The sequence below is a fragment of the Lasioglossum baleicum genome, chromosome 15, assembly GCF_051020765.1.
Source record: "Lasioglossum baleicum chromosome 15, iyLasBale1, whole genome shotgun sequence".
In the NCBI taxonomy this organism is placed as follows: Eukaryota; Metazoa; Arthropoda; class Insecta; order Hymenoptera; family Halictidae; genus Lasioglossum; species Lasioglossum baleicum.
The window spans coordinates 1,910,840-1,926,849 of NC_134943.1; the positions used below are offsets into that span (position 1 = coordinate 1,910,840).

General features: G+C 34.2%; 4 protein-coding genes across 4 annotated transcripts; 3 read left to right on the top strand and 1 right to left on the bottom strand.

The window, feature by feature from the left end:
- Positions 1-790: 790 nt before the first annotated feature.
- On the bottom strand, positions 791-2,726 carry LOC143216542 (uncharacterized). The gene is made up of 5 exons (XM_076439692.1): positions 2,676-2,726; positions 2,255-2,430; positions 1,873-2,073; positions 1,014-1,117; positions 791-936 (listed from the first exon to the last, which is right to left on the bottom strand). The coding sequence occupies exons 1-5, from the start codon at positions 2,724-2,726 to the stop codon at positions 791-793; spliced, it is 678 nt and encodes a 225-aa protein (XP_076295807.1).
- Positions 2,727-4,229: 1,503 nt separating this feature from the next.
- LOC143216311 (uncharacterized) lies at positions 4,230-6,855 on the top strand. Its single transcript, XM_076439232.1, has 3 exons — positions 4,230-4,384; positions 5,612-5,830; positions 5,977-6,855. Exons 1-3 carry the CDS (start codon positions 4,377-4,379, stop codon positions 6,329-6,331), a joined length of 582 nt encoding a protein of 193 aa, XP_076295347.1. The 5' UTR covers positions 4,230-4,376; the 3' UTR covers positions 6,332-6,855.
- Positions 6,856-9,302: 2,447 nt separating this feature from the next.
- On the top strand, positions 9,303-13,392 carry LOC143216067 (uncharacterized). The gene has a single exon (XM_076438803.1). The coding sequence runs from the start codon at positions 9,388-9,390 to the stop codon at positions 10,438-10,440; it is 1,053 nt and encodes a 350-aa protein (XP_076294918.1). The 5' UTR covers positions 9,303-9,387; the 3' UTR covers positions 10,441-13,392.
- Positions 13,393-13,856: 464 nt separating this feature from the next.
- Rpl11 (ribosomal protein L11) lies at positions 13,857-16,002 on the top strand. The gene is made up of 5 exons (XM_076438802.1): positions 13,857-13,956; positions 14,357-14,518; positions 14,861-15,010; positions 15,094-15,241; positions 15,826-16,002. The coding sequence occupies exons 1-5, from the start codon at positions 13,951-13,953 to the stop codon at positions 15,951-15,953; spliced, it is 594 nt and encodes a 197-aa protein (XP_076294917.1). The 5' UTR covers positions 13,857-13,950; the 3' UTR covers positions 15,954-16,002.
- Positions 16,003-16,010: the final 8 nt, after the last annotated feature.

Sequence of the window (16,010 nt, forward strand, 5' to 3'; positions counted from 1 at the left end):
TTTTGACTGTTTTAAATTACACCTACTAATTTTTGCCATAAATGCATAAAACCCGCTGTCTAATAATAATAATCATCATCCACTTGTAAAAGTAAATCGATGGTATGAGGTACAAAGTCTTTTGTATACGATTGTATACTATTTAGTTTTATGGCCATACCTGCTGCTCGCGGCGTGCCTAAGCTCGACCACTGGCGGTATACCTGAAAAGGTTGTTATAGCAATAGCAGACAAAAACCGAACCGGCCGATTATTTACAACCACCATGCTCCGACAACTTCAACCCTGACAGATGGACAACACGTCCGATAGACCCACCGAATCAGATCTATAGGATCATACATACCGTGCGGAGCACGAGAGAAAACTAGCGAGAAGGGAACGGGGAAAGAAGCCTGACCATTCCGATTGCCTTTGCGTTCCTCTTGCCTCGTTCCCCTCCCGCTAGTTTTCTCTCGTACTCGGGACAGTGCATATACGCATACTTTTCTATTTTATATGTATAAAGGATGTGCTCGGACGGGGGGGGGGGGCCGAGCAGGAAGTGAAACATTTTTTTGTTTGACGCTTCGTTTTCGAGAAAATCGAGTTTGAAATTGCAGCGAATACACGTGCTACTGCATAGGAATCGTCTGACGCGTCTGACCATGATCAACCGATTCTACTTTCTGCATATACTAACTAAAGCACGCGAACCTGGCAGAACTTTTCTCAAAAACGAAGCGTCAAACGAAAAAATGTTGTTCCTTTTTTTCGACTTATTTTTTTTACATGTAGTATTACCCCCTGCTCAGTTGTACCACCCATCCGACCACACCCTGTATAGATTGTATGTAATATTTGTATCACCTATTATGGTTCCAGAGCCATGCTTTTTGTCATTCTTCCAATACCCAGAATATTTAGCACCACCGATTGTGTTTAATTTTATTTGTCCTATGATAATAATTTCGTTAACGATATTTGGAGGAATCATTATATATTCTAATTGTAAAATTATAGACAATTTTTACCCTCGCCATGGCGCATTCCATTACACCAATAACCCACGTACGAAGCCTCCTGAGGCCACGTGAATGTTTTGTTGAAAAATGAATTCCATACGTATACTCCGTAACTGTACAAATGTCATTGCTTTGTTAACAAAGCATCGTTAAGAACTCGTCTAAGGATTTTACGCATTTATGACAGTATGTACTGATTCAAAGTCTAATATCTAAAAATCTATGTTTGCGTATACACCCGCTGCCTATTAATAATAATCTTTTAGAAAACTTTTGCTTTCATAAATATCAATAGACAGCGGGTGTATGCGCAAGTATACATAGATTTTTACATACAGTCGGACCTCGATTAACTTAATTAAGGCTCGATGGATAATCGAGACCCGAAGGAAATTAAAATGTATGTACCTTATATTCCAAAATAAATTATTTATTTTTGAAAATTTATTTCCTTTCATTAATATAATCTTATTAAGACGCATATTTATTTATAATCGGAATCTGGTTAATCGAAGTCCTACTGTATTACACTTTGAATCAGTGCTTTTATAAATGCGTAAAATCCTTAGACGAGTTCTTAACAATACTTTGTTAAAATTCCTATGGCTGTCTGTTTAATCGAGCTCTAATTAATTGTTATCAGTAGACTGCGGATCTTTATGCAAAATAAAAAATGTTTACATTATTTGCAAAGCACAGGTGTCAAATAAAAAATTGTTTAATCATTTAATCATCTTATTAAATTGAAACTAATACATTCGTATCCTTAAATCTTTTTAATATGTCCACTGCTTTAAATTGTGCGTAGCCGTTTTATTATAAATGCATAAAATCCACAATCTAGTTATCAGGTCGAAGACTAACTAACCCGTTCATTGAACCACACCTCCATTCTCCACGGTAAACATCCCCATTAGTCCAAACCATGGTTCCAGTACCGTGGCGGAGGCCATTTTTCCATTGACCCATATAGCGAGCTCCACTTGAGTAAATTCGCAATCCAAATCCGCACATTTTGTCCATTACCCAATCACCGTCGTAGGAACTATTATCTTGGTAACGTGAATAACTATTGTCATAAAATATTTCAATAAATTTGTTATATAAATATCATTAATACTTTAAACATTAATGAAAAATAATATTTTTTGCCTTTCGCCGAGAATATACTTGAACTCAAGAACACTTGTAAAGATTGGTATATTCGGCTCATTTACAGGCAATAGAATATGTAGAATATCAGTGCTAACCCTTTTCCATGTTTACGGCCCTTACACCATTCACCAGTGTACATAAAACGATTGTCACTATCTACGAACAATCCTTTACCATGTTGATAACCGTTCTCAAAATCACCTTTGTACCAACAACTACTATTCAACTGTAATAAGCCTATTCCGTGCATCTGATTCTGTTGAAATTCTCCCTACGGAAACTATGTAATCGTTATCTCGTTGTGTATTAAACATTACAAAAATTGTTTAGTCTTCAATTTCTCACTACAAAATCTTCTACTTTATTTTAATCTATCTTATGTTGACGGTATTCAGTGTTTATCGTAGCAAATAATATAATACATCTATTCGTAAGAAATAAAAGGTACAGAGATATTGGGAATTTTGATTATCAATTACTTATTGGTATGTCTAACGAAAAGCTGAAAGTGATTACTTTGTATTGGGTGCCATTAGACCACCTATACACTCCTTCACCTTCCATCATTTTCCTGCTGATACGACCACTGTACGTATTGCCATTAATAAATGTTATATTTGCAAACTCATCTGGCAAAATTAACTTCCAAGTTAGCCTGGGAGTTGTTTCTGCGCCATCGCTATCATAACTTTCGTTTTTTTTAAATTCTTTAACACTTTCATAACTTTTTACACTTTCAATGTCTTCATTTCCTTCGTTGTCATTAGGAAGATCCTCACTGAATTTTCTCCGAATTTTTTTTCTTAACAATGTCCCGTCCCAGCTTGTAACGAACGACAGAAACATTTTTATTTTATTACTCGAATCTTGTAATCATCGAAAAATGTAATAATTACCTTGCCACAAAATAGCCCAACACGTCATTATAAAGTAGATACATGAATTCTTCCTTAGCATCGTACTTGCGACGTTTGTCTGCGAGAATATCCTGAAAAGGCAATTCCTCCTCCGTTCCAGCAAATTCTTCTATTTCAATATCTTCCGTTTCCTCTTCTTGTTCTTCATCGTATGATTCCATAGGTACAGTCATTTTCCTACATTTCCGTGATATTATTTCTTTCAGTGTGTCCTCCATGTTTATTTTTTCTTATTTTAGTAGATTGTGAAAAAGCGCAATAAATTATTTCAAATACACCACACTGCTCTTAATAATATACTCTGTTAATATCATGCAATGATACCGTATCAATTGACTTTTATCAGCTGTAATTAGATGCGAAGTAATAAAAATGAATATTTTGTAACACGTTATCGATAATTTTTATTGCTACGTTCAGGATCCTTTATTATGTCACGTCGATAAATACTGATGATTGTAACTGTGATTAAATGACTTTGAATTGAAACAGAAAGGGACAAAATGTCAGGATACAGGAAACTACCGATAAGTGTAAGTCTTAAAATGTTTTTATTTTGTACATTGATAAGGAAGTGTTTCAAACAATTATGAATATATAAAATTGAAAGAAATATAATCAATGATACATTATATAAATTGAAACATTATATAATAAAAATTAAATTACATAGAAATATGCGATAAAAATATCAGAAGTAGATTATTTTGTGGAAACAATGTTTTAGTATGTTTACTGTGTTCTAGTATGTCGTTTAATAATGTTTACATGAGATTTGCTTTATAGACTGTCTTCGTAGCTTGCCCAGATGAAGTAAAAGAAGTGGAACCAATTATTTTTCACGTTCCTGCTACTTACAATGAGAAAGTAAAAATTCATGATTGGTAAGTATGTTCTTACTAATATTTCTTTCATAATTTTATTTATTTACTTAATCGCGAATATCACATTATGTTCTCACTGTATTTTAAAATTATAATTGATATTTTTTTAAATATTGCTATAAACTATCGAATATTTGAATGGAGACACGTTCTTCGATTACTATTGAGCTTTGGGGGAAATGAAACTCTCCCTCTGTTTTTGCGTAGCAACCCTCGTCGATTACTATCCCTCACAGAGAGCGTTAGCTTCGTAACCGTTGTGCGTCTAAATGCTTATTCCACTCCGTTATACAATTATAAGAAATCACTACAATACCTGGTCATAAATAAACTCTTGATAATAAGTAAGCAATACACAGAGAAACTAAACGTTGTGCTGAAGTTTTGGTTTTGTTACGTAACAGTACGATTCGTCAATGCTTTCGTAAGTAACTCCATATTGTATTAGCTTGCCCCAGAAGTTTCTTTCGGAATGTGTTCCTTTAATATTGCTAAATAAAAGTTGGTTTTCGATTCATGCACATTAAATTCATGTTAGGAAGTAAGTACTAAAATATTAACGCATTGTAAACTATTATCGCATTGTTTGTATTTATTTAGCAACATTAAAGGAACACATTTCGAAAGAAACTTTTGGGCAACCTAATATAAATGATTCATTAGTAAATGTGCCTGTATAACATACGTATACAGTATACAATAATAAATATTAGGTCACATTTTATCTGTACCTATAGTTACTTCCAAAGGGATCGAAAGTTTTTCTAATTGCATGCTATTGTATTATTTTTTATATGTTTATACATAATACCCATGATTTTAAAAGGAAACAATTTATTGAATACAATGCTAACAGCCGAAGGTTTATTATTGACGACGATGTGATTGCAACTTATAAATTTGATAACATTATTTAAAATCAAACCTATCATCTACGAATATAATTAATGAGACTATCGGTTACGCTATAAATCAAAGAATATTGATAGTACAGTGGTATCTCGGTATACGACCTTAATCCGTTCCTGATGTTTGGACTTATACCGAATAGGACTCATGTACAATTCTCATATATAATATTCTCATGTACAAAAAAACTCCTGTTGCAATTATACCTACATTAATGGGGTTGTAAAATAATTTAAACACTGTTTAAACACATAAATAAAAAATGAGATTTTATTATAGATTTTTAAATCTATCTTTATATTTACATCGTAGCATCTGCCATCGACTGATAATTTTCTTTCATCTCTCTGTGTTGTGTCTTCGCGGACTTCGCGATCATACGCCGACCTCATCAGTAATTCCATTATTACTGATCCTTACTTCTGTGATCAGTCAGTTAATAATACATCAACTCCGAATATAATTGATTATTAATTTAATGTTTCCTCTGAGATAATTATTTTAAAATGACGCAAAATCCACACAAAACAATTTATGTCGTATACCGAACAAAAGTCGTATACCGAGAAAAATTTGTCACGTCCAAACAGGACGTACTCCAAAGCAGACATATACCGAGAAACCACTGTATTTCAATGTAGAAATAAAATAAAGTAATATATTTCGATGCAGTGATTCAATAAACTTTTTTCAGGGAAACATACCTAAGAATTAGAAACATTTTAGAACTACATTTTCACAGGCAAATGCCGACATTGGCGGAACCCAGGGACAATAAACACATTTTTCCACCTGACGGAAATCTCTACGCGTCAACGTATAAACGATTAGGCTCGGAAATCGCAGGTACCGGAATTTCAGAAACGCAGGCTATGCTGTCCCAGATAGAACTGAAACATCTGTATGCGCCGATTATTCCTCAACGAAGACTACTCAATATGAGGGCTCTTGCATCACAGGTGTATGTACCAATATTTCATCTTATACGTTCGATGTGCTTGGCAAAATCTGGATCATACTGCCGTAATTTTCGAAATAAAGAGTTTCATAAAAAAGGAGGAAGTAATTGCTCATTCATTAATATGATAACAACGTATTTATTCATAGGATTGAGGAGAAAAAACCTTCATCCGTTACGGAAGCAATGTATGATCCTGAAGAAGCGCGAGCCATGGATTACAGGACGACACAGGAAGTTGATTATAGATTACCTTATCCCATAAAACAGAAACCTCCGCCGCCACCACCACCGCCAGTACCATGGCTTTTAAATCGACGAACACTCGGTTACAACCCCGAAGATTTACAGAAACGGGACGGTTATTATACTTTCATGGATGATGGCATGGAGGTCCACCAATACATAGCGAACATAAAATCGAGAAGGGACCAACCGGTTCATTCGACATGTGTGGACAATTCGCCAGAAGATATTAATTGCGTTCATCCAGAACAAGAATAGTTAGACGCAAAGTTTCCATCGCATTTTAACATTTTACTACTGGAAGCTTATTAATACAATTTTTTAAATGTAACAATTTTTTCTATTGTAATTATTTTATAAAGACTTCACAAAAGAAAAGATTACAAAAGAACTTATTCATTTACAGATGTAATTGCTTATTGAATAGTTTACTAAGAAATCCCTAATTAAAGGAATATTACAGAACACACATGATAAGAATGAAGTGGCAAAACAAAATTGGATTTTCACTTGTAGAGTTTTATTTGTAATGGCGTAGTAATAGGGTAATGCATTCATTGTCAGTTGAAAATAATTCAGTACAATATCGTAGCGGAGGATAAATGAACGAAATACAAATCTGAGTGAGATGTAAAATATATTTTGTCTAGAACCTAAATAAAATGGCTCTTAGAGCAACAACACTGAAACATCACTACACAATTGTATCTATAATCGGCAAGTGTCGTAACTATTCATTCGTGACGTCTCCCATATCGTATGAGACCATAATCATCGTATTGCTCCCGTTTTCCGAATCTCCTCTGTCCATAATCACCGAATACTTCGCCGACAGGATTTTCCACGGTGTATCTGTAAAAAGATGGGACAATATTGTGTATGCGAAAGATCGATGATTACATGTACGTGATATTATGAAACATTAATTCGTGATCAAATTCATGAAATAGTGAAAGCAATCTTTCATTACTGAATTAGTAATTAATTCTCTAGAGATGTATTATTATATTTTAAAAAAAATATTCGAGATATTTGAACAAAATTTTGTAATAGTTCAATTCCATTTTTATTCCAACTAAGAGAGAAATTAATAAAGTGAAATGATAGTTCAAAGGAATTAATGTTCTTAGAAATATTAATGGTTACGTTACATAAAAAAAATTTCGATTAAAATGAGAGTTTTAGCAATAATGTTCATTATGAGTGAAGATGAAACATAAATTTGATTGTGTACGTAGAAAGAACAGGAAAATATGAGTTGTAAAATAACATTTTTTTTATAAAACAAATTTTAAGTATCGCATAATTACCCTCGAGTTAAAGGGCGACTTCGAAATTTGCGATAAACATTATCTGCGAGTTCAGGAGCTGCTTCGCATTTTCCGCAGCATAACCAGACGACTGCCATTGCGCAAAAGACTGTAAAGGTAAAATTCATATCTGAAATATAAGAAAGATTTCTTTGTTAATAAATCAGGCTGATATAATACCACAATTTATTGATAATCTACTAAACTATAATATAACACATTACGAATCGGTGATTATATAATATTTTTTAATAATTAACGATTTACAGCTAGCAATTTTTTAATAGATATTTTAATAACAATCACGTATCTATAACGAACGACTACATTGCAATTAATACTGCTATCTAATATAATTTCTGTTTAAGTTCCTCACACATAGATAATACATGAAATATTGAAAATTCTAGTAACACGTTTATCTGAAATGTTTTATAAAATGCAACAAAATAAAACAATTTAGCAGAAGCACGTTATGGATTCTTTGAATATTACGCCATGTACTATAACGTTAAACAACAAAATTCTGGACATCACACATCTGTGACGATGATAGAGAACGTGTTGACAGACTTCCGGTAGGTAAAGTGGTAATAATATTAATTAATTGTCTAGTTATTATTGTCCAAGAATCAATTGTTATAAAATACCGTTCTGTAATTTCGAACGAAATGAAAACATAGAAAGAGAGAGAGAGAGAGAGTATGGAGAAAACGCTGTTCACCTGTATGGTGGAGGACCTGAAACAGGCGGAAGAATGCACCGTCCACAGTTTCGACATGGCTTTTTATACGTGAACTCCATCATCCCCGGAAGCCCGGGGGAAGGTTGAGCTCCTTGAATTTTAATTCACGTAGCTCTGGCCTGATAAACAATTTGCTTTGCCGTAGACGCCTCCGTTGATGAACCCTCAATATTCCACGATGATATTAGATGATTGGCAGCTCAAGTAACCGTATTACCGCACCTTCACTTCACTTTCCTTCGTCTATCGTGATCACTTCATAGGCGGACAGGAACGCCTCCTCAGATTAATTTTCTAAGTTTCAACGAGTGTGCAAAGTAATTGCTTTTTTTTACCCTCTTTTATATTTCAAGATGAAATACAGCCCAATTTTTTTTATTCAAGCAATGAATTTTAATGAATAAGATATTCTCCCTTTTGTTTGATGATCTCTTGCCAAAAAGAATAAATAAGAAAATATTTTATTGATTAAAGTCCATCGCTTGAATAAAGAAATTCGGTTTTATTTTTCACCTTAAAATACAGAAATGACTTTCCTGCCAACCCAATAGAAAGCAAATTAACTGAATGGATTTGCTGCGCCAGAAAGAGATTTGGATTCATAATAAAGTTAGAATGGATTAACCGTGTAAGAGCCACGAATTAATTTGTGCATATACAATACTAGATAATAGTAATAATATGATGATATTAATAGTATTAATTTTAATATCTTTCTATTAGATAATATTAATGTAATATTACCACTGGCACTTCTGGACCCGTCAAGATTTATTTTTTTGGAAAAATATATCATAACACATCAATCGCTAAAAGTCTGAATAAATAGATTCTTGTTATTGTTCTAGTGTGCTGTGAAACCCGTAGTTCACATAAGGAACGCTCAAATTCATTCATAAGAACTTCAGACCAGCATAAATATAATTAATAATCTCTTTTTGTATCCATTGATCCGCTCGCGATGGCTATTGATAACTTTACGTGCGGTTTTTCACGAACGCTTTCGCCCGATGCAGCCATCGCGAGCAATGGCGATGGAAATGTGTAATAGGTTACGCGACAAACCGAATTTAACGTTCGTTCGGACGAGGTCACGGTCAGGGATTACGACAGTTTGCAATGGCTTCGGCCTTTGCAGTGCTTCGAAGGAATCCTATAAATCGGCGCGACGTTTCCTTCGAAAATTCAATTGCTCGGTGACATTCGGCCGGTCCCTGTCGCTGATCCCGAAAGTGATCTGCCGGGGTCCGGCAGTTCTCATGACGGAGCTACGGCTCTCGTCGCCGTTGGCAGCGATGACGGAGGACGTCGGCGCTATGCTCCAAAAAGGCCTGACCGAATGGTGGAACGAGGAAACGGAGTACGTTTTGCAGAGAATCGAGAGATGGGCGGCGTACGCGAGAGGCTATAACCGTCTACGATCCCAGAGACTGTCCCGGGGACGAATGACCATGCAGAACAGTCAGGAGCCTCGCTGGAGCATCTCCTCGAACAAATTGATCATCGAGGACATGTCGTGGAGTCCGCGGTTCCATACGCTGAAGAACTCCCGGCGAAAGTCCCGAACCGAGGAGACCAAGATCAACTGCTGCGGCACTTTCAACTATCAATCGAACAGCAACCTAGACAGCAACTGTCTGGAGACGTACAGGTACGACCACAGCATCTACTTCAAGACAATCGGCGACATCAAGAACAGCAAGAAGGATCTCGCCGAGGAGGCCAAGAACGAGCAGGAAGACAGGATCTCCGTCAGCAGCGAGGAACTCGTCGAGTGGGATGTGAACTCTGTGTCGGACTTCATAGCTAATCAGCTCTTGGAGGACGGACTCACCAGTGAGAACATCAAAAATATGTTTGCTACCACGACAACCACCGTTCAAGATCACGACGAAGTCGACACGATCACTTGGACCAATGTGGATTTGACGAAGCTCGACTTGAACGAGGATTCTACCACTGGTAATGTTTTGATCGACGAAGCGGTGATCGACGAAGAGAATAATCCAACGGTCGAGATCGATGAGGAGAGTAATAATAATTTCGCGGAAAGCATGATGTTCGTGAGGAACACGCATTTGAAGAACTATCAGGATGAGGATGAGGATGAGGATGCTGCCGAAGAGTCGCGCATCAACCATGAAATCAAGAGTTACCACGTCACTCGGAAAACCAGAAGAGCAAGCAGGAAAGTGAAGCAGTCCCCGATCATGGGTGACAACGATGTTATTTGGCCGAGTGTTTTGTTGAATTATACAAAGAACGTAGATAACATCAGTTCTCCGCATCATTTCCAGCAAGTGACGAAGTGAATGTTGAATCTGTGTTCTAGAAATGTATCATTACATAGATAAGAGTCGATCTTAAAATGTATTTATGGAGTACACAATCATGGTTTTAGTTTGAACGGAAGTATATTATGCGACTTCGAGACCGATATAAATTGATTTCTGTTATTTCGCAACGTAATCAAGTTAAACAAATATCTTTCATTTTTGACATACAGTACTCGACACACTCTATTAACCCTTAAGTGAACTATTGGGGCCGATGCGGCATCACTAAAATTTATGCTTATATTATTAAATATATTTACCATCTCGAGATGAAAATATTAAATTATAATATTCTATTAAATAAGGTTTCCTTAAGGGTTAGATATAGGTGCTCTTCGAAATTATTTATATAGGTAGCCAAAAAAGTTCGTGTGAATTTATATTACAAACATCAAGATATTTCATACTTTTTTTAAACGTGATTTTATTTTAAAGAAGTTTATTATGTTCTGTTCGTATAGTATATAATCTGTGATTTTATTTGCGAAAAATTCGTTGACATCGAAAGACATCGTTTTTAAAAGGTTTGTTTGGAAAAGAGGATTTGGGTTGAATATGGATAAAAATAAGTAATATGTAGTTCACAAGGATAAGTATAAGGATAATATTAGATATATGTATAGCAAGTTTTAGGTATAAGAAGGATGTGGTGAAACTTCCTGGTGAACATTCTTTACGTTCTATGAGTTAGACCAACAACATTAGGCTACGTAGCAAGTGCAGTAGCAAGATTTGATAAAAATTAATTCAATAATATTGATCGGGATTATTAGATCTTGACACTTTTACGTGGATTTAAAAACATTGTTTACAAATGGTCGTTCTAACTGTAATACATCTTTTAGCAATTCATTTTCTAAATTGAACTTTTAAATTGATAAACAATGAAATTTATAACTCTTCGCTCAGTATCTTTCACTTTGATAAAATATTTAGTTAATTAAGCATATAAAATCTTGCATTGATAGCAATTCTATACGCTAGACTTGTGAACAAATGCAAGGTTTTCGATTCAAGTTTATCGTCAACAGGAAAACCACACAAAATTTTTCCGGTACCTACACATGTCCATGTTTAGTTTAACTTACACAGTCGAATAGATTCAACACAAACGATAGATTTACATAGCAAAGCATTCAGCAATTTGCACATGTACACACGCGATTAACAATTCTTTTGTATTTTATTGTTTAATTTAATTCTCCACTTACAGTAAATAATTTTGTATGAAAATAATGTGGAATTACAACGATTATTTCAACATACACATTTAATAAAAACGGAGGCGGACATTTAATTCCTCCTTTACAAATATTATTCAATGTATTCATTTATTCATATTAAAAATAACAAAAATGTTAACTTGAAAATTTGTATTAAACATGTTAAAAATTAGTATGCATAGAATTTGTTCGCTTAAATTAGTCTAAATACGAATCGTTTCTGCGATTAATGGAAAAGATGTACATTTCACTTATTCAAGCTGTATTATAATACAATTCGAGTTCTCGTAGGCAGTTTCCGAACTAATTTGGTTTGAAATTGAATTGACAAGAGAAGAAATGAGTTTGCGATTGCTTCAGTGGAAATTCAATCTTGTTCCATTTCTTCCAACAATGTCTTTCAATATATGTAGCTACTTGTGTATAACTTATACAATGACAATTTAAAAAATAACCCTTTTTGTTTACATGATATAGATATAAATCAATATATAAATATAATTAAATAGTTAAAGTCATATTACATTATATATTGTAGGATTTCCATATTTTATACGATAATTGCGATCGAGTTAACCAATCGATCTACGCGGGCCGGGATCGATTAAGAAGCCGACTCGTAACGAATACCATGGTTTAATGAAAAAATAAAATGATGGAACAAAGATCTGGATACAACTGTACAAGGTGACGACCAGTGACGACCGACGAGAGACGCGAGATGCGAGATGGAGACTCCTCAAGCTTCAAGATCGTCTCTTCCTCGCCTTTTCTATCGATTGACGTTATATTTCCTCTCTGACGTTATTCACCTGTCTTCTGTCTCGACGTTATTCCTCTGTTTTTCGCGGGAAGCGCGTTTCGCCTGTTTTCGCTGGACGCGCGTTCTGCCTACTTTGGCGGGAATTTAGACCTCCTACGTCCTACATGCAGGGTGTTCGACTACAGGGGTGGTTGTTGACGATAATATAAAGCGAAAATGAAGAATAAAAAAGTTGCGATTTCGGCTTCGTTATTTAGTTATTAACAATTAAAAATCCGTCTAAAATACGACAACGCGACCAACAGAGGTGTGTGTACACATTGCGTATGTCATAGAGGCGCACGACAGTCACGTATAAAGTGACAGAATAATTGAATACCTTGGTTCTCATTTGGGGCTCCAGGCTCCAGCAAGGTGAAAATGTTTAATAAATCTTTGGATGACATTGAACCTACCTACTCGTTAAAATACTCGATAAAATTTATATATATTTTGTTGTATCTTAAAGTTAACTATATAAATGATTCTTAATTAAAAATTTTTAATTCAAGTGCTTCGTTTCAAGAAAATTAATGTTAATAATAAACGATACTTCATGCAATATATGTATACACTATTCCACTGATAAAGTGATATGCTTGAGAACAAAACTATAAAACTATAAAAGCATTTGCCTTTTCCATCTGTTGCGCATGTCAGTTTGACATGTTTTTCACAGCTTCTGAGAAAGTACGTCGTGCACATCGATTTATTATTCGCGAACGACGCGAATAATCTTGTTTAAATCTTGTCTCATTTTACCACGGCTTTCCACCTTCAAGAAAGAAATTTGCAAAAGTTCACTTATCAAATTGATGTTTTTATGTAAAATGATTCTAAAGACTCCCCCAAGTATATAGCGGTATATTTTTTATAATCAATATTATATTTTAATAATATCAATTTTAATAATTATAAACATTCAAATTCTTTTGCGTCGATTTTCTTTTACACATTTTTAAACTACGTTTTGAAAATTAACATAATTATTTACACTGTAACATTTGTAACTCTGTCCACTCTATGTACATATATTTTTTAAGCTAAACTAATATTATAATACACGTACGTTTATTTTAAAATATAACATTCAAGAAACCTAAATTAATTTCAGAATTATTTAGATATAAAAAATACTTTCGCAACTACGAAGTTTGAATTACGCGCTCAATAGGGAAAGCGTATTGCTGCCAACATCGATTTTGCGATACTGAATTATACCAATTTTTACAGTGGTTATACAATGCTTATACAGTAGTTATAGCAAGTTATAATGGTTATAACTTGTTGTTATAGTTATAACAAGTTATATAACCGGGTTATACTGAGAAAAACTTGAAATACAACTAGATCTAGTACATTTTGATCATGAATGATGGCAAACCTAAACTAGGTATAAGAGCTTCTACGATTTGTCAGTAGAGTGCATCTTGATCACGATCACGTCCTTTTCTCTTCATCATGGCGGTGAGTGTGCAGTTGCTAGCATGAAAACTATTTTCTAAATCTCTAAAAATCAATGACATCGACTTCAAAATCGTAATTTTTCATAAATTAAAGAAAAGTTAGAATTACGAATTATACGTTCAGCTAATTCTTTTTCATTAATATACTCACTTTCTTACTTTTAACATGACAGATACTTGAGACTTTCAACCAGCGTGTACCGCTGGTATAACCTGTTTGTAATGTTTATTATGTTTGCAAAGAGTTTTCATTAAATATATAACTGTTCCTCGAAAAGAAGGTTAATCATAATTATTTTATAGTCTGCTATATGAATTATATTAGCTTTAAATAACCATTAAAAGAAAAATCGCAATCCCTGTAATAGCATCAGAAGTGTGATGAACCGATCTTGTTACAGGATGTGAAGAAACCCGAGAAGAAGGTCGAAAAGACCGTAAAGAAAGTCAGGAAAGAGCCGAAAGATGCATCCAAGAATGTGATGCGTGAAGTTCGCATTCGTAAATTGTGCCTGAACATTTGTGTAGGAGAATCTGGTGATAGGCTCACTCGTGCTGCAAAGGTATGTTAATTAAATATTCTTACGAATACTCTCTCCATAAAAACTAGCATATTCTATCTAAGTTTCTATGTATAATACATTTTAGTCGAATTTCTTTTCCATGTAGTTTATGATTACTAGACTTTGTGCATCAGTTGCAAGACGCAGGAGCTAAATATAAATCTATATTCTTCATTAATAGGTTTAATGTGATGAAAATAATATATTAATACTCTTAAAGTCTTTTAATATTTTCACTGTTTTAAATTGCACTCGCTCATTTTCGTTATAAATGTATAAAATCAGTTAAAAGGTTACATTTTTCAAGTTATTTGAATATTACATCTTATCTAACGTTTATAGGTATTGGAGCAGTTGACTGGACAACAACCCGTCTTCTCTAAAGCAAGATATACTGTCCGTTCTTTTGGCATTCGTCGTAATGAAAAGATTGCAGTACATTGTACTGTCAGAGGTGCTAAAGCAGAGGAAATCCTTGAACGTGGATTAAAGGTAACAGAGTTTTTCATGTGTATTTTACTAGCTTTAATTTAAATTTGCTTTAGCATAACTAAAACTTTCTTTCTTTTCTTAAGGTTCGAGAATACGAATTGAGGAAAGAGAATTTCTCTGGTACTGGAAACTTTGGTTTTGGTATTCAAGAACACATTGACTTAGGAATTAAATACGATCCTAGCATTGGTATTTATGGTTTGGACTTCTATGTTGTACTTGGGCGACCAGGTTAGTATATTAATGTTTATTATTATAATGTAAAAACATGTAATATTTGCACATTATCTGGTATCATAGATACTCCTGTATTATGCGTTGTGTCTATAACTTTTTTTAAAGTATGTGCTAGAGAAAATACTTCATATTTGCAACCCATGCCCACTTCCTATACTGGGTGTGTTACTTAATTGATGTGACATTTATTTTTGACATTAATAGCAGCAAATGTTAATAATTCACATTTGCTAATATTAAACCTCTGTGGTCTAGACCTTTCTCAAAGAAAATAATGATTTAATGCGCTATGCATTATTACAATATGCAATTAATCTAAAATGAAGAAGGGATGATTTCTTGTGACAATGTCAATAATAATTAAATTTTGCCAATCGCGGCGTGTAAACTGAATTCTTTTTACTTCTGATTTGTGTCTTAAATCAGAGGTGGACAAGTTATGCTCGTTTCGGTAGTTTTTCGAGAACTAGGAACGTCACAGGGAGCGAACGTCTTAAACTAGTCATTGCCTGGCTGTAGCCGACCATTCTTTATAAATATTAGTTTTTACATTATTTAAATAATTTTCTTCTGTGTAGGTTTCAACGTAGCTCACAGGAGAAGGAAAACTGGAAAAGTCGGTTTCCAACACAGACTTACCAAAGAAGATGCAATGAAATGGTTCCAGCAGAAATATGATGGTATTATTATAGCTGGAAAGAAGTAACATACTTTTTTGTATTTTACAATCCTTCCATAAAAACTTTAAAAACAAATTATTTGT